This window comes from Dromiciops gliroides, chromosome 2 (assembly GCF_019393635.1).
Source record: "Dromiciops gliroides isolate mDroGli1 chromosome 2, mDroGli1.pri, whole genome shotgun sequence".
Taxonomy (NCBI): domain Eukaryota; kingdom Metazoa; phylum Chordata; class Mammalia; order Microbiotheria; family Microbiotheriidae; genus Dromiciops; species Dromiciops gliroides.
The window spans coordinates 159,981,564-160,000,398 of record NC_057862.1 but is presented as its reverse complement, the minus strand read 5'-3'; the positions used below and the strand labels follow the sequence as shown (position 1 = coordinate 160,000,398).

At 39.1% G+C, this 18,835-nt stretch overlaps 1 protein-coding gene across 1 annotated transcript in view; it reads right to left on the bottom strand.

Annotated features, from left to right (window-relative positions):
* The window catches only part of ALDH1A2 (aldehyde dehydrogenase 1 family member A2), a 100,148-nt gene that overhangs the window by 9,061 nt on the left and 72,252 nt on the right, over positions 1-18,835 (bottom strand). Inside the window, exons 8-12 of the mRNA XM_043985054.1 lie at positions 9,891-9,993; positions 8,761-8,945; positions 5,634-5,798; positions 4,087-4,244; positions 2,998-3,072 (exon numbers count right to left, since the gene is read on the bottom strand). Of these exons, the coding sequence (XP_043840989.1) occupies positions 2,998-3,072; positions 4,087-4,244; positions 5,634-5,798; positions 8,761-8,945; positions 9,891-9,993 (686 nt within the window). The remainder of the gene's footprint in view (positions 1-2,997; positions 3,073-4,086; positions 4,245-5,633; positions 5,799-8,760; positions 8,946-9,890; positions 9,994-18,835) is intronic.

The following is an 18,835-nucleotide window of genomic DNA, read 5'->3' as shown; positions in this document are numbered from 1 at the left end:
AAAGAAGGAAGGAAGGAAGGAAGGAAGGAAGGAAGGAAGGAAGGAAGGAAGGAAGAAAGAAAGAAAGAAAGAAAGAAAGAAAGAAAGAAAGAAAGAAAGAAAGAAAGAAAGAAAGAAAGAAAGAAAGAAAGAAAGAAAGAAAGAAAGAAAGAATACATATTATAAATAAATAAATAAACAAACAAATAAATAAATGAAGATTTAGGAAAAAAATACAATGAAACATTTTTAAATTAAGTCAAAATGAAGCACACTGGGATCCTTATATATGGGTAAGTGGCCCCTGTTTCTATAAGTTTGACACCACTGAATTATATGACCTATGAGGCCCCTTCCAATACTAGATTCTATGCTTTTAGGATAGAATGTTCTTTCCCCCTTAATCTGTGGCAAAAATTCTGTCATATTTTTTTTTCCTCTAGCATGTACCCAAGACTTTACAGAAGTAAAGGAAGGTTGACAGCTGAGCACCAGGCAATCATTCGGCAGGTTGGCAACTCTGTGGGAAACTAAATCTAATTTAGACCTCAAAAGCTGGGGGCCAAATAGTCAGAAATGTCAGAAATCAATAAAGGGTAACTCTCAATAGATTTATACAGGGTTGGGGGAATTCATTGTTTCTCAACCTCCAATTCCACATAGGAATAAAATAGTTCTTAAAAGCAAGAGAACCAAGGGTGGTGGAAACACATTAGATTTGGCATCAGAGGGACTGGGTTTGAATCCCAGCACATCTACTCACTCCCTGTGTGATCTTGGACAATTTCTGTGAATCAGTTTTCTTTTCTATCAAATAAGGGGGTTGGTTTGGATGACTTCTAAGGTCCTTTCCAGCTCTAAATCCTATAACTCCCTTCTATATTACATCTTATAAATAGGTGGAGATGTGTTATGGTGGTTGCTAGAAATGGGACAGCAGTTCTATCCTGGAGATGAGGCAGTAGGCTCAGTTCTGGAGCTGCATCTAAGAGAGATGGCTATATGGGATCCTTTATCGAATGCGATTCCTACCACTTTGGGTAGAACCAGGGTCATTTTTCCACTATGGAATGGGTCGGGTGAGATGGGCAGAATCACAATAAAATATGTAACAATCTAAGCTATAGCAGCTAAAAATTCTTACTAAGTTCCCTCTAAGAACAAGGTTTTGATTTTTTTTAAGTTGAATTATCTGGATAATTGCCTCAACCTTCCCCTCCATTTGGCTTGTGTAAACATAGTCTTGGATTGTTTCTACATTATGTCAAAACAAAAATTTTCATCAATTAACTGGTTGTTTTGTTGACATGGTACCAAAAAACTGAGCCAACTGGTTTATTTATTTATTTATGTTACTGAATCAACTGATTTCAACTGTAAGATGTGATACAATAACAACCCCTGGCTGCTATGACTTCATAAGAAGGCTACTTAGAGTCTGTGTCTTGTTTTTTTTGTTTGTTTGTTTTTTAATATTTTGATAACCATATTCAATACAATTGGTTTCATTTGTAATCCTACATATCGTGTTTTAGGCATTTAGAAATATTATTCCTGGGTCCATTAGCTTCACCAGAAATGGTCTCAGGGATGCTCATTCATCTTCGGTCCACACTGACAATCACTGATATGACAGTGTGTGTTTTGAGTGCTAGTGTTGGAGTTAGGAAGAAGGTGAATTTGGCCTCAGACACTCTATGTGACCCTGAACAAGCCACTGAACCCTGTCTGCCTCAGTTTTCTCATCTGTAAAAGGAGCTGGAGAAGGAAATGGCAAATCACTTCAATATCTTTTCCAAAAAAAACTTTAAATAGGGTCATAATCAGACACTACTGAATGATTGAACAACAAAAACAACATCACACATCTATATCTATATCCATAGATAGATATCTGTATAGATATAGTTAAAGCTATATTTATTTATTTTTCAGATATGATTTTAGAAGTTAGGGTAGTGTATTCCTAGTAAGTGACTATCTCTACTAACACAGATCATACCTCTGATTTATATTCCTGGAGGAAACATGGTAGAGTGGATAGAGTGCTCAACTTGGAGGTAGAAAGACTTGATTTCAACTCCTACTTCAAACATTTACTAGCTGTGTGCCCTGAGCAAGTCACTTAAACCTCTCTGGGCCTCAGTTTCCCCATATGTAAAATGAGGACATTGGACTAAATGACTTCTACAATCCTTTGCAGCTCTAAACCTATGAGTTCAAGATCTCTCCCATTCTTGAACTCCTGTATGATCCATATATCTGATATAAGAATTCAGTGTTTAATTATATTCTTCTGTTGTTCAACAGTAGCTTCCTAGATACATATCTTGTTTCCTCAGCTGAAGCTGTTTATGTCCTCTGTGTTTTGTTCCTTTTTAAACTAATTTTCCATGGCACCTATACAGTGTGAGTCACAGAGTGGATACTCAATCAGTATATTAATTGGTTGAGACCTAAGGACCAGCCCAGGAGAAGTATGATATAGCTCTATTCTCTATTGGAAGAATAAAATGGCCATGGGTGGCTTCCATTTATGACTCACAAGTTATGGGTCTCAACTTTTTTCAGAATTAAGGAATATTTGCTCTGGGATAGCTCATGAGTGCCTTGGGTAATACATGCTTCATGGTCATTCAATAAATGTTCACTATAGATAGTGAAAGAGGTGGCCAGGTGGCTCAGTGGATAGAGTGCTAGGCCTGGAGTCAGGAAGACCAGATCTCAAATCCAACATCAGAAATTTAGTAACTCTGTGACTCTGGGCAATTCACTTAACCTCTATTTGCCTTTAATACACTAGAGAAGGAAATGGTAAACCCTTCCAATATCTTTGCCAAGAAAACCCCACGGATAGGGTCAGGAAGAGTAGACTAGACTGAAGAACAACAACTGGCGATGAAAATGACACTAGAATGATAATTAAATTATTATATGAATAGCTGAGACTTTCTTGGTACCAATAGTCATAAAACTTCTTGTCCTGTAAATTCTGAAAGTGAATAGCAAAATACTTACATTTCCCGCCCGTTTCCAGACATCTTGAATCCCCCAAAGGGACTCTGGGCATTTAAGGCATTGTAACAATTGATCCTGATTGAAAAAAAAAGGTGTAAATTGTCAGTGGAATATACTAAATGGGAAAAAAGGCAATGGGTTAGTTACTCTTATCAAAAGAAAATACATTTTAATAAGTAAAGAAAAATTATATAATTTAAATTTAATTAGATTTCCAGATTTAATCCAATTTAATTTAATTTAATTTAGCAAATACTTGCTAAGTGCCTATTATTAGGCACTTAGCACTGGAGATAAAAACAAGGGCAACTAGGTGGCCAGGCCTGGGATCAGGAAGACTCATTTCTCTGAGTTCAAATCTGGCTTCAGACACTTACAAACTGTGTAACCCTGGGCAAGTCACTTAACCCTGTTTGTCTCAGTTCCCTCATCTGTAAAATGAACTGGAAAAGGAAATGGCAAACTACTCCAGTACCTCTACCAAGAAAACCCCAAACGGGCTCACAGAGTTGGACATGGCTGAACAACAGTGGGGATAAAAAGACAAAAGTTTAAAAACTCCTGCCTCCAGGGAGCTTATATTCTACTAAAGGTATACAACTTGTACATAGACGAGTATATAGGAAGTACTTTTAAGAGAGCAAAAAGTACTAACAACTGGAGGAATTAAGGAAGGCCTTGTGTAAAGAGGTGCACTTGAGTTATGAAATGAAATTACAAACACAGGGTACAGGTAGGAGGGGACATTTTGACTGAAATGGAAAGTTCATGAAAGGGTAGTATTATGAAATAGGACTGGAAATGTGGGTGGGAACCAGATTGTGGAATGATTGAAATGCCAAGTTGAGAATGTTATTTTATCCTCGAAGCAACAGGGAGCTACTGAAGATTTTTGAGTAAGGGAGTTGATCATTGACACAGAGGAACCACCTATATAAAAAAAGAAGAAGAAGAAAAGAAAATGGAGTGTTCCAATTGGAGGCTGGATTGCCTTTCTTCCTTTCCATCTTATCTGAAGGGTTGACAAGTTTACTTCTGTTCTGCCCACCAAAGCAGTGACTTTGAGCCAGAAAAAAGGGAAAGACTCACCAAACGGTCCCAGCCTGCATTGCTGCTGACACTGTAAGTGCTTTGTTAATATCATTTGTAAAAACAGCAGCTACGAGTCCAAGGTCAGAATTGTTGGCTCGCTCTATAACTTCGTCCACAGTCTTAAACCTCAGGATTTCCTGAACTGGCCCAAAAATCTGCAATAAGGATGAAGTGTTCTGCATTAAGCCACATGAAAGTGATTTGGCGATTGCTTTGCCACAATTTTGCCTGTTGTCTCCCTATTTATTGATATTATATACATATAAACACGTGTCTATGTTTGTATGTATGCATATATATAATCAATAACATAAAGTAGAATCAATAACCTTTATTGATTCACTTAATCAAACTGAATTTCAGCAATACCATAACACAAAGTGTTCCAAACTTTCCAAGAACAAAATCAAATAGACACTGACTCTGAAGTTTGTATAATCAGAGTTTGGTTCTCTCGGGCACTGGAGAGCATGTGTACCTTATTGCGCACATGTGCACGCACATACATACACACGTGTATTTATGTGTATATATGCTTGTGTTCTTCATGTACATAGAAGACATACTTTCATGTTGTACCAAGGATCTTTCCAAACTGGGAAAACTCTATGTTACATATCTGAAGTAGGAGCAGAGGACCAAAGTGAAGAGGTGGTTGAATCACTCCTGATCTGGGAGATGCATTCTTTGTTTCCCCTCCATATACAAATTTTATTTTTTAAACCATTAATGATGGCTTGGTTCTTGACATATGGACTGGAAAATTAAGCCTTTAGTGCAACGTCAGGGCAGAATGCTATAGGAGACAGAATGCCGGTCTTAGAACCAAGAGTCCCCATCTAAACTTAGAATCACTGTGACTATGAACGTACGACCTCTATAAATCTGTCTCCTCATCTGTAATATGGAGATTTATAATAACTGTAGTAAGGCACAAATGAGGTAATGTATGCAGAGTATTTTGCAACATTAAAACTTTTTATTTATGTCTATTATTATGAAAATGGGTTTAATGACATTTGCATTATAAATCATTGCAGCCTTGTTGTGGGAAAAGTGGTAAGCCTTAAAGTGTTTCTGTAAATAGGAGTTGTTATTAAAAGTTAACTACCATCTGAAGATTATTATGTATAACGAAGACCATAATTATTTGGTTTGCTCCATGGGATTCTATCTCATCTACCCATCTCATTGGTAATTCCTTTTCTTTGGTTTCCAAACTTCTTATATTTGGAATGGCAGGGCATTTATATTTGTATTGCATAAGCTATTAAAAAAATAAATCCAGGGCGGCTAGGTGGCGCACTGGATAAAGCACCAGCCCTGGAGTCAGGAGTACCTGAGTTCAAATCCAGCCTCAGACACTTAACATTTACTAGCTGTGTGACCCTGGGCAAGTCACTTAACCCCAATTGCCTCACTAAAAAACAAAAACAAAAACAAAAATAAATCCAGGAAATACAACTTCTCAGACTTTCTGCTAAAGTACTCTAGAATGCAACCCGAGGGAAATCTCCAAGTCTCTTAACTGAGATATTTGGTACCTCTTCCTTGGCAATCCTCATGTCATCGGTAACGTTGGAAAACACGGTGGGCTCAATGAAAAAGCCCTTTCGGCCTAGTCCTTTGCCGCCACATTCCAGCTTCGCCCCCTCTGCCACACCACTCTGGATGAGCTCAAGGATCTTGTTGTACTGTTTCTTGTCGATCTACGGAAAGAAATCATCTTGTCAACATAAGACAGGAAGTCTGCTATGAAAATGAAGATGAATAAATGAATGCAGTATCAATCAAGCAACTGACAATTATGTATTGACCACCTTCTATGTGCTAAACACTCTGCTGGAGTCTAGAGATACAAAGACAGAAGTGAAACGGTCCCCACCCTGAAATAGCTCAGATTCTATTAAGGAAGTATGGGTGTGCACATGTATGTATATACACAGGTGTGTACATATATGTCTATCTCTATACACATCAATATACCCACACACGTATACATATTTGGGTATATGCACATGTGTGTTGATATAAATACGCATGTCTGTCTCTATACACACATGTCTATATACCTACACATGTATATATGTGTGTGCGTGCCTATGTGTATCTATATACATATATGTGTGTGTACAGTGAGGATTATCACTCCGAGGGGCAATATAGAACTGAAGAACTCCTCAGTTCCACAAGTTTCCCCAGAGTCTTCATCTTCTGGGAAAGTGTAATAGAAGTGATAAGCTATTATTTATACTTAAATACATCTTAATGAGTTCTTGTAAGTCCCATTGTTTTAAGTGTTTCTTTTTTGGGGAAGGAATAAATTTGGAAAGAATAAATAACTGCCTTGTACCTGATATTTATTACTTTGTACACTGAATATGTTCTCTAGAAAGGACCCTGTTTACCCCTTTTTGGGGAGACCCTTCACAAGTCAAGGCTGTGTTTTATTTAAGAACTCATCCTTGGGGGCAGCTAGATAGCACAGAGGTAAAGCACCGGCCCTGGATTCAGGAGTACCTGAGTTCAAATCCGGCCTCAGACACTTGATACTTACTAGCTGTGTGACCCTGGGCAAGTCACTTAACCCTCATTGCCCTACAAAAAACAAAAAACAAAAAACAAAAAAAACAAAAAAAGAACTCATCCTTAATTCCCAGGTGGAAGAATGATGACAGAGAAAAAAAAGCATAAATCTCCCTATTTGGGGCTAGGGTCCCCCAGAAATGGATCTGGGTCCATTTGTGCCTAAAGGCAGGACCCCTTTGAGGAAGGGGGGGATCAGGGATGGAATAACAACAACACAATTATAACCAAAATAAATACAAAGGGTTTATTTAAGCAGGGAATGAGGGGGTGCTGGTGGCTGGAGGATCAGGAAAGTCATCCTGTGGAAAGTTCTTTCATTGGTACTTTTTTATATTCCTGGATTTATGTCTAGGAATTGAGGGAATGTATGGCTCTGAAAATAATGACCACCAGAAATACCCCTTATAATCATAGGTAATGTCCCTAAATGGGAGGCACACTGCCAGACTGAAATATGGCTAACCCCCTCCCTCACTTAGTATTTACATGAAGAGTAAGAAATCAAAATGAAATCAATCATACAGAAAGCACACTGCTTATGAAAGTGGCCAAAGACTTCTACTTTGTAAATTAGAAAGTGCAATTTAACTATGTGCAATTGTTGTTGTAGTTATCAAGTTATGCTTATTTTGTGTGTATGAATAGGGTTTTTGGAAGGGGTGGTATGCTTTTAAATTGTCATTTTTTTTTCTAATTGCAAAACAAATATACAACTTGGAAAGGACATTGGTTCTATAAGTCCCCACAATACCTAGAGAGGAAAGTATTAAATACTCACTTTTAAAGGCTAGTTACTAATCAACATAGCTGAAGCTGGTTCTTATGATGACTGAATTGTTACCCTAACAATTCAGATAAAAGCCTTCTTTCACTTGGGGGTATTTTTTTTTCTTTTTTGTTTTTGTTTGAATTGCCCTGATAAATGCCTCTCTCCATTCCCTTTGGCAATAGACGGAGTTTAGGCAAATTATGTCTTCCCAGACCTAAAGAGGCATTAGTCCTCATCAGTTTTCATGGGAGAACTGGTCAGCATGTTATCAAAGGTATTTCTTGGTCTTCTATAAAACCAGATCTCCATTTGGCAAAACTTATCAGAGCATCACAAAAGAACTCACAGTCAAAGGATGTGACTCTACTCCCTAAAAGGGACATTTCCTCTTTTCTCCACCTTTTACTTCTTCTCACTACCCGCCCCCCCCCCCACCTTACATGAATCATTTTAGATGGGAGATATCAGATATGAATACTGAGGAGCTCAATGGAAGACCCAGTCTTAAGTCTCACCTCTGATATCTGCTGGCTATATGACTCTGGGCAGATCTCTATAAGTTGCAGAGAAGGTACTGACCTTTACTAGTAGAGAGAGTTCTCCATATTAGCAAAATCTCAGGTATAGTACCTTTACCTGTCCCTTGCTATGAAATGTTATCATTATTCTCTGCACTGGAACAGACCTGGCTGACATGCCTACCAACACATACCCACCATGACTGATTTGATATTTCCCTTCAGTAGGACTACACAGAACCTCAGCACTCAGACAATGTTTAGAGATAACCATTCTATTCCTACATGGGAAGGAATGAATTCTCCCAATCCAATATAAATCTGTTAAGAGTTGCCCCCTACAGATCAAGGATTTGAACGCCTAGCAAGTCACTCCTCTTTGCCAGACACTGGGCCAGGCACTCTTGTGGGCCCAAGCAATACTTCAATTCCTAACAAATCCTCAGGGCTCTTAAGCAATTTCTAACCTTTGCTTAAATGGTGGAAGGAGACAAACAGAAGGAATAATGCCCTTGGTTTTTTTTTTCTTCCAGAAATAAAAACAGTGTTGAAGAAATTGCCAAAAATGAAAGACAATGTGTAAAAAAAAAAAAAAAAAAAAAAGCTAATTTGGAAGGGAAAGACTACTCCATGACTGAATTTCTAGTTGTATTCATGAAAACAAGCAAGGTTCTTTACGTTTCTAAGGAGAGAGGAAGTAACAAAAAAAGAGACTTAAAATTGAAGGCCCCATTAGAGTCTAGAAGCTCTATGTAAGTGCCTAAGTCAGAAAATGAAAGATTTCTTATTACTAACCTGAGGGCCTTGTTCAGTAGTTGGATCAAAAGGACTCCCAACTATTCGCCTCTTGGCACGCTCCACACTTCTTCGAACAAACTCCTCATAGATGGATTCTTCCACAAAAATGCGGGACCCCGCTGTACAGCACTGACCTTGATTGAAGAACACACCCTGGTGGGCTTGCTCCACAGCGTAGTCCACTGCAAGATGAAAACCACCATTTTTTCTCTATTGCTCTCGTCCACTAAGGTCCCCACTAGTGAAGCTAATGCCTGTGCCATATCCCCAGTGTGATACTTTACATGAGAGAAATGGGCAGGAAAGGCAATTGAAGTGAATTGTTGATGAAATTAGTGTTTGGTGCCCAGCTGGTATTTGGGTAGTTTTAAAAATTTTTAATAGGAAAAGGAAAGAGACTATCCCCTCCCTTCACTCTTCAGATAAACATTTATCGGGGCAGCTAGGTGGTGCAGTGGATAAAGCACTGGCCCTGGATTCAGGAGGACCTGAGTTCAAATCTAGCCTCAGACACTTGACACTTACTAGCTGTGTGACCCTGGGCAAGTCACTTAACCCCCATTGCCCCATAAAAAAAAACAACCAAACAAAAAAAAACCCAGATAAACATGTATCAGAACAATACTCATCATAAGGATACCTTTGTCCTTTTTTTCATTCTTTATGTCTTAGCTGCTAAAAGAATAATGTTATCAAGGTTTCTATTGAATGGATGATTTGTGTGTGTGTGTGTGTGTGTGTGTGTGTGTGTGTGTGTGTGTGTGTGTGTGTGTATCATCCATTCAATAGACTGTAAACCCTTTGAAGTCTTATCCATTGTACTATGGTACCCTAGCCCCATCTACTCCACAACCTCTCTTCGATTCTATCCGCAACATCATAGGATCTCAAGGGTTTATCAATGTACCCCAAAGATTAAAGGAGAAGAAAGGAGACTAGAGGAGATGAGAGAAGGGACGAAGGAAGAGGGGAGAAGAGAGAGCAGAGAAGAGGAGAGGACAGGAGAGGACAGGGGAGGAGAGGAGAGGAGAGAGGAGAGGAGGAAGGAAAGAAAAAAGAAAGGAGAGAAGAGAGAGCCTATGTGTAACTGTGTCCTGGGAAATGTATAAGATCTGCAGATGACTTACAATCAGCATCTGCAAAAATAATATTGGGACTCTTCCCTCCAAGCTCCAGAGTTACTCTCTTCAAATTACTCCTTCCAGCTGCTTCTTGGATCAGTTTTCCAACCTAAAAGGAAAGGAAACGGAGAAAGGTTTTACACACACTTACCATCAGAGTTAGCAGCCACAGCCTGATGTGGCACTAAATAATTGTGTATTGAAGACTTATTGGTGGAATAACACAGAGAGAGCTCACAGGGCTTTGCTCTGAAGAGGACAGTGGACAAGATCCTAACTTGTTAATGAAGGATATGCTTTAATGTCTGCAGAAATATCTTAGGGGGTTGTTTTACTATCGTAGCTAGAAAGAACAGGAAAAAGAGGAGGGGAGGGGGTTCTAATCTGGTAGCTTGAACACTGAGTGATCTTCTTTCCAAGTAACTGGCCTGCATGCTATAGCCCCAATTAGCACGGAGAGATTTTCAAACCTGGATCATGGCCTCAGTATTCAGATTCTGGTCTTTAAAGAAAGCCAACTGCCATCTATTTTATATCAAAAGCAGCCACATGTACAACTATGGACAGATGTGAAGCACACTATTTCAATGTTCTTTTTTAAAGGCCAGGTGTGACAATGAACTCATGAAAAAAGACAGCAAAATGCTGTGCAATTAAAATAGGCCATCCTAGGCCTAGAGAAGAAATGAAGAAATAAACAGGAATACTCTGGTGTGTGTCACATAAACAGTCAGAAGGTCTTCAAGAAAGTTGGTCTTGGCCAACAGTGAGATGGTCCTCTCGTAAGACACTCCATCTCCCCACTTCATGAATTTTTATTTGCTGTCTCCATGTTTGAAATGTTCTCCCTCTTCATCTCTGCCTCCTGGCTTTCTTTATCTCACAGCTAAAATCCTACCTTTCTCAATCTCCCTTAATACTAATGCTTTCCCTCTGAATTTATCACCAATATAGATAGAAAGATATCTTGTTTGTACATAGTTACTTGCATGTGGTCTCTCCCATTAGACCATAAGCTTCCAGAGCAAAAACTGGTTTTTGTTTGTTTTTACTTTTCTTTTTATCCTTAACATTTAGCATGATGTCTGGCATATAGTAGGTGATTAATAAGTGCTTATTGACTGACCCTTACAAGGGATTCCTTGCTGGTTGGGAGTAAAGTGGAAAAGGAGGTATAATTAGAAATGACTGGATGAAAAATTAAAGATAACAAAATTTATTGGTTTTTTTAATGTCAAGTTTTAGGATGTGATTCTTTTAATATTATCTTAGGACTGGGAAATGGTCACCAAATATAGCTCTGCTATATAGGACTGGATGTGTGCACATGACTGCATAAATACACATGCATATGTGCCACAATATGCCATGCATACATACACATACACGTGCATACATACACAAGATAAATACACACATGTGCATGCATACATATATGAAACTGCTTACAAGCACTCCAGACAAGGGTGGGGATACTTTTAATATTAAACTATAGTCCTAGGGGGCAGCTAGGTGGCGCAGTAGATAAAGCACTGGCCCTGCATTCAGGAGGACCTGAGTTCAAATCCAGTCTCAGACACTTGACACTTACTAGCTGTGTGACCCTGGGCAAGTCACTTAACCCTCATTGCCCTGCAAAAAAAACAAAAAAACCCCAACTATAGTCCTATGTTACTTATCAAAAATCTTACCTAAGTAACTGGAATTGTATTTGAAGGACAGAGCTTGGGAAAGAAGAGTAGCCATAAATGAAGCCTGAATGAGTGCTGTGCTTGGTCAGGTTGGTGACCAAAAGTCTAGAAGACTAGACTGTAGAAGACTAGGTACTGGGGAGCAGAAGCTGGGAGAATCAAGAAATAATGAAAGTGTCAAAGAGTTGGTGGTGGTGGAGACTCAGGGAAAGGAAGGCAAATGGACAGGCAACCAAGAGAAATGGGGTAGGGGTAAATTAAGACAAACAGATAGCATGTCAGAAAACCAACATTTATTAAGCACCTAGTATATGTCTTCTCATAGCATACTAAAACTAAGAGTTCAAAGACAGGCAAAAAAGAAGTCCCTGTTCTCAAGGAGCACCCCTCTTATGGGGAAGGAGGAGAGACAACATGCAAACAACTATGTACAAACAATGTATATAAAGGATAAATTAGAAGTGTCTAAAGGGAAAGAACCACTAGGATTTCATTCAGAGGATCTGGGTTCTACTGCTTACTTGGCTATTTGCTATCTCAAGCGAAATAATTCATGTAAAGTGTTTTACAAACTTGAATACTCTATGTAAAAGACCTCTATTGTTATTACTTATGTGACCTTCAATAAGTTGCTTTGCCTCTCTGGACCTCAGTTTCATTATCTATAAAATGATGAGGTTAGAAATAATCTCTTTTCAGCTCCAAATCCTATGGTGGTGTGTGCGAATGAAAGCAGAGAAGAAAAGGCAGTAACATATTGTCAAGCATGCATGCTATATAAAGTGTACTCCCTTAGAAATTATGATATCATGTCAATTAGTAAGCAAGTATTTAGATATCTATCGCTGTTATAACAGGGCTTCCAAAATAGTAGTAGTTGAAAGGGGGGAGGGGGAAAAAGAGAAGAAGGGGGAGGGGGAAGCAAGGGGAGGGGGAGGAGGAGAAAGAGGAGGAGGAGAAGGAAGAGAAGGAAACTGTACTAAAATTAAAAGACAAAGAGATTACAGCACGTTCTGAAGAGGGAAAGAAGAAAAAAATTTGCTGCTATAAGTATCATGTTGGCTTGTCTACATTATATATCATTAAGGCCCAGAATCTTTATAAATTCTGATACAAATAAAGCTGTCAAATTATAACTATTCTGCATATGCCTAAATCAAAACTTTTTAAAATGAATAAATCTATCAACAAGAATTGAATAAAAGTCACTACAATCCAGTCATTGTCTCGGCCCTAGGGACACAAAGTCAAAAATGAGCAGTTTCTGTTTCCAAGGCAGAAAGCAGAATATTCTGTTGGGGGAGACAAGCAGTACCTACAGAATATATACAAAGTACTTAGCACTGTGCTAGATGCTATGAGAAGACAAGAAGTAGTCTTGTTGAGGAAACAATATTTATAAATGTAAAAGAGTTGGAAAAGAAAACAAGAGCATATATAAACAGGCGTGTGGTAAAGCTCAAGAATACTATGGGAGGCTGGGAAGGGATGTTGTGGTTGAGCTGTTCTCAGAGGGGACCCCCATCTCTAGCCCAGGGAAGACTTCATGGAGAAAGTGGCAACAGCAGCATCCTCCTTCATGGAAGTGGGGAAGTCTACAGGTGTTAGACATCGCCATGTTGTTTTGTTTTGTTGTGTTTTCCAGTGTAGTGATCAATTGAACTTTTTCCCCTTTTAAAAATTTCTTGATCAGTTGTTTCCAACTCTTTGTGACCCCAATTTGGGGTTTTCTTGGCAAAGATACCAAAGTGGTTTGCCATTTCCTTCTCCAGCTCATTTTATAGATGAGGAAACTGAGGCAAACAGGGTTAAGTGACTTGCCCCGGGTGATGCAGCTAGTAAATGTCTTAGGCTGGATTTGAACTCAAGAAGATGAGTCTTATCTACTCTATCCATTGTGCTACGTACCTGCCCGCAAAAAAAAAAGCCAAACCCACAAACAAACAAAACCCCTAAAAATACTATTTGTCAGATGGGATGGCTCTCTGGAAGGGGAAAGATACTTGAGATAATTATAGGGGTGCAAGAAAGGGAAAGGGCATCCCTCTGCCTTAAAAGAAGGCACTTCTAAAGAAAGAGATTAAGGGTGGCTGGAGTCAATCTCAACACAGCTGTAAATAAAGGTCTGTTGAAAGAATAACAGAAAATCCTCACACCTGGAAATCAGAGGTTAATGAGGACGCTCTAGTCCACTCCTCAGATGTTTTTTTTCCCCTAAATAGTACTCCCCTTATCTCTTCTGCCTCACTGCAAACTCCTTTGAAAGTCAATCCTGCTGCCTAGGAGGGGGCCTTCTGACAAAGAAGATATCAATGGGCATGTGTGCCAAGAGAAAGAAAGATATGCATAAATGGGAAAGAAGGGGAAGCTAGCCCTTCTGCTTTTCAGCTACAGAACAATCCAGCAAGAGATTAGACTGGATGAAGGTTATAACATTCTCTAAAAGGGGAAAAGACATCAAAAGGCGATCAGGAGGACATCAAGGGCCCAAATTCGTGCCAGCTGGAAGTGGGAGACAGTGATAGCCCTACCAGGTGTGAGGGCTACTTCTTCCGAGGAGCTTCAGTCTCCTGGGCTCTCTGTGTGTGCTGAGGAAGGCCAGTGGTCAGAGCTAGCAAGTGACTTTACAATTCAGGTAGAGAGAACAGCCAAGCCTATTATTCTCAGACACATTTCTTTGGCCTTCCTACAGTGATCTGATCATGCTTCACATCTTGCCCAGTCATTTACCCCAGATGCTATCTTGCCATTATTCAATCAATCAACAAGTATTATTAGGCACTATATACTTGACACTGGGGTAGTTGATGGGGATACAAGATCAAAAAATAAAACTAAGCCTACTCACATGAAGTTTTCATTCTAATTTGGAGATAAATACAATGTGTATGTGTTTGTATACATACACATATAAAAATATATACAGCTATATATACATATATGTGTATGGTGTATATGTATATGTATTTGTTGCAAAAGAAACATATATTTGCATTTATCCACTTTATATTTTTGCCATATATACCCATAGATAACAAAAATATAAAGTGAATAAATACAAATATATACCTGGGAAAATCTATATGAGCTGACAATGAAGTAAGCAGAGCCAAAAATTAAAAAAAAAAAAACAATAAACACAGTAACTACAACAATGTAAACAGAAAGAACAACTACACACCAAAAAAAACCAAAAGTAAATGTAACAAAATTATAAAGATAAAACAGGATTCAGAATGAAGAGACGTGAGAAGACACCCCAAATAGGGTCAAGAAGAGTCAGACTCAGGGGCAGCTAGGTGGCGCAGTGGATAGAGTACTGGCCCTGGAGTCAGGAGTACCTGAGTTCAAATCCGGCCTCAGACACTTGACACTTACTGACTGTGTAACCCTGGGCAAGTCACTTAACCCCAATTGCCTCACAACAAAAACAAAAAACAAAAAAAAAAGAAGAGTCGGACTCAGCTGAAACGACTGGACAATAAAAACAAGTCAGGAACTGTGCTAAGTGCTTTGCAAATATTATCTCATTTGATCCTCACAGGACAAGAGCCCTTGGAAGTAGGTGCTATTTTTGTCTTCATCTTACATGTGGAAACTGAGGTAGAGTTTACATAGAGAAACTGATTTGTCCAAGATCACATAGCTAATAAGTGTCTAAGGCGATATTTGAACTCAGTTCTTTCCAACTCCAGGACCTGTGACCCAGCCACTGTAGCACCTAGCTGCTATATGGGAATGAATGAGGGGGAAAAAAAAGTAAGCCTTGTAGGTAGGTTATAACATTCAGGCATGTTTAAAATTTTGTTTTATTATTTTAAAATATATATAATTTATTATACACAATGTATAATTTTTTTTTGTCTTCAGTCCTAAGAAAGCCAGATGCTAGGGAAAAGTAAGAGTCTCTCACAGTGCCTTGTATACAGTAGGTACTTAAGAAATGTTTGCTGTTGGTTATGTTCGTTTTAAATTTCTTTTTCAGTTGTTGCCTGGCATTCATTTAGGCCACTGTTTGATTTCCATTATAAACTGATTTATTTTAGGCTTTAGGAATGTAGGCCAAGACTTATTTGTGGCTGTAATAGCTATGCAAAGAGCTTGCTCAGCTCCTGTTAATCAGAGAATTGAGAACAATACCAAAGAACAATTTTTCCTGGCTCAGTGTTCTGCCAGACTTTCTTTGGAAGCTGACTTTTTAGTAAACATTGTGGGGGTAAATTTCTAGGTGAATGTGCAATTGTTTTTAGAAAGCCTTATGACAATATAAAACCAGGGCCACAAATCTATTTACATCATGGGACCCAGTGATCCTACTACCATAAATATAACTTGAGGATGATATTAAAAGGGGTCTGGGGGAGGGAAAACCTATCAGTACAAAAGTGTTCCTAGCTACTAAACTCTTAACCCCAAGAAAAGCAGGAAAGAACCCATATGCCCAATGATTGGTGAATTATTGAGCAAATAACAAATATTTTGGAGTTATTGGTTTAAAATCTATTTAAAAAATAAAATGTATTTAAAAGTTTGTCTTTGTTGATGGTTGATAAATATAGACTAAATATATATATATATAACATGTGTGTATATATATACATATATATATATACATATACTCTTTTTTAAAACAATAGCTCATGTATCCAACTTTGTAAGGCAAATTCTAGTACTGACCTAGGAGATATTGTGGATGGGGCAGGTCATTATAGTCTGAAGTGGTCCCAGAAAGCCTTGACCAGTTCAGGTCATCCTCAATCTGGATGATGCTTTGTAGACTTGTCTAGTTCCAGGGAAACTTTAAGATTCAAGTTTATTAGTAAGTAATTGGTGCAGTCTGACTGGCCTTAATGTCCTACGTGGGAACCAACCTAGGACCCAGGATCAGGCCAAGTCCCAGATTGCCCTGTGCTTCTTAACCCCAGCTATGGATTAGAACTGAACCAACTTTCATGGATTAAGGGATAAGGTACCATGAGCATAACCATGGGTTTCCAAGTTTCCGAACTGAAGGTCAAGACTTCCTTGGGAAAATATATATCATCTTCCATAAATGTTTGCTGCTGGGGGTAAGGAAGAGAGGTGAATGGTCCAAGACTCAACTGACCCCAGAGTTTCCTGTCATCTATCATACCAGGAGGGGGGAAAGAGATGTTCAAAGGGTCTTAATTGAAATCCCAAAGCTTATGATTCTTTCCAGCTAAAAGCCATCTTTCAAAAAATGGAAAAACAGCTCAACTGAGAACAGAAAAGGAAAAAAAAAAAGGATGGCAGATCAGATGTAAACTAGAAAACGCTTTAAAATTTTGCCAAAAAACAAGTTGAGGGATACTTTGCAAAGGACTCCAAAACTAATAAGAGATTATTTAAAAACACAAAAGTGAGGAAGCTATCTAGAAAATAAGCATGATCTCTTGATGATCCTGGTGCCAAAAAAGATGATCTGAGGTGAAAGCAAGGGAGAAATAAAGTGGGAGGCATCCCAGTGCCATGGAAAGTGTGTTGGATTTAAAATCAGGGCACCTGGGTTTGAATCCCACCTCCACTATTTATTAGCTAAGTAGCCTTAGGCAAGTCCCATAATCTCTCCTGTCTTCATCTATAAAATGAGAGGACTGGGTTAGATGACATCTAAAGTCCCCTCTTAGCTGCAAACCTAGAATCCTCTGAATGGAATGTTTGCCTTGTTTTGTCAATCAATTTACATTTATTAAATGCCTCCTATTTGCCAAGCACAGTGCTAAGTGCTGGGGACACAAAGACAAAAAACAGTCCCTGTTCTCAAGGTGCTCGTCATCCAATAACTACCTGCCAACAAGATGTAGAGAAGACCAATTCTCAGAGAGAATACAATGAGTTAAGGAGGACTAAAGAAGACCCTTTCTCGTGGAAGATGGGGCTTTTGCTGAGAGTTGAAGGAAGCTAAGAGGTAGAGATGAAGAGGGACAGGGCTCTGTCAGGGACAACCAGTGAACCTTGGCTGAGTGATGGAGTGGCTTAGGTGAGGAACAGGAAGAAGGCCTGTGTCACTGGATCCTTGAATACAGGGTACTGTGGAAAGTCTAACCAAAATTGGAAAGGTGGGTAGAGAGCAAGCTCATGGAGGACTTCAAAAGTCAAATAAAGGATTGAACATTTGATCTTGGAGGTATAAGGGAGTGATGTGGTCAAAATTGTGCTTTGGGAAGATCAATTTGACAGCTGAGCAGAAAATGAACTAGATTTGGGAGAAACTTGGGGAAAGCAGAACCACCAGCTGGCTATTGCAATAGTCTGGGCATAAGGTGATAAGGGCCTGCACCAAGATGGTGGTAGTATTAAAAGAAGTGAGGGAGGAGGGCAGCTAGGTGGCACAGTAGATAAAGTACTGGCCCTGGATTCAGGAGGACCTGAGTTCAAAGCTGACCTCAGACACTTGACACTTACTAGCTGTGTAACCCTGGGCAAGTCACTTAACCCTCATTGCCCTGCCCCCCCACAAAAATAATAAGGAGGGGGGCAGCTAGGTGGCACAGTGGATAGAGCACTGGCCCTGGAGTCAGGAGTACCTGTGTTCAAATCCAGCCTCAGATACTTAACACTTACTAGCTGTGTGACCCTGGGCAAGTCATTTAACCCCAATTGCCTCACCAAAAAAATAATAATAATAATAATAAGGAGGAGGAGGAGGAGGAGAAGGAGAAGAAGGAGGAGGAGGAGAAGAGAAGAAGAAGAAGAAGAAGAAGAAGAAGAAGAAGAAGAAGAAGAAGAAGAAGAAGAAGAAGAAGAAGAAGAAGAAGAAGAAGAAGAAGAAGTGAGGGGGCATATGTGAGAAAAGTTATGGAAGTAGAAACAAGAGGATTTGTCCACTTAGATATTAAGTAAGATAGAGTAGGTAGTCAAGGATGATGTCTAAGTTGCAAGCCTAGGAAGATGCTGCTAACTTTTTTTACATCAGGAATGGTGTTAGGAATATTCTGATGCCCAACTGCCCCTCAAATGACAAACTGGTGGTACTTGATCAAGCAGTGGTCAGTGGAATCATAGGTGTGGTCCCCAATCCTCAAATTATAGTAGTAGGGAAAGTCATTGTCCAGATGTTAGGGTATATCACCTGAAAGAATTATCAAAGAGAACCTGGAGCAGCAGGCATAACTGGCACCCTAACCTGGAAAATGGTAGAATGGAAAGCTGGAAGGTACCTTAGAGAACTTTATATTCACCCCAACTCGATTTTCTGATGAGGAAATAGAGGCTGAGAGAAGTTACTTGTCCAAGTCC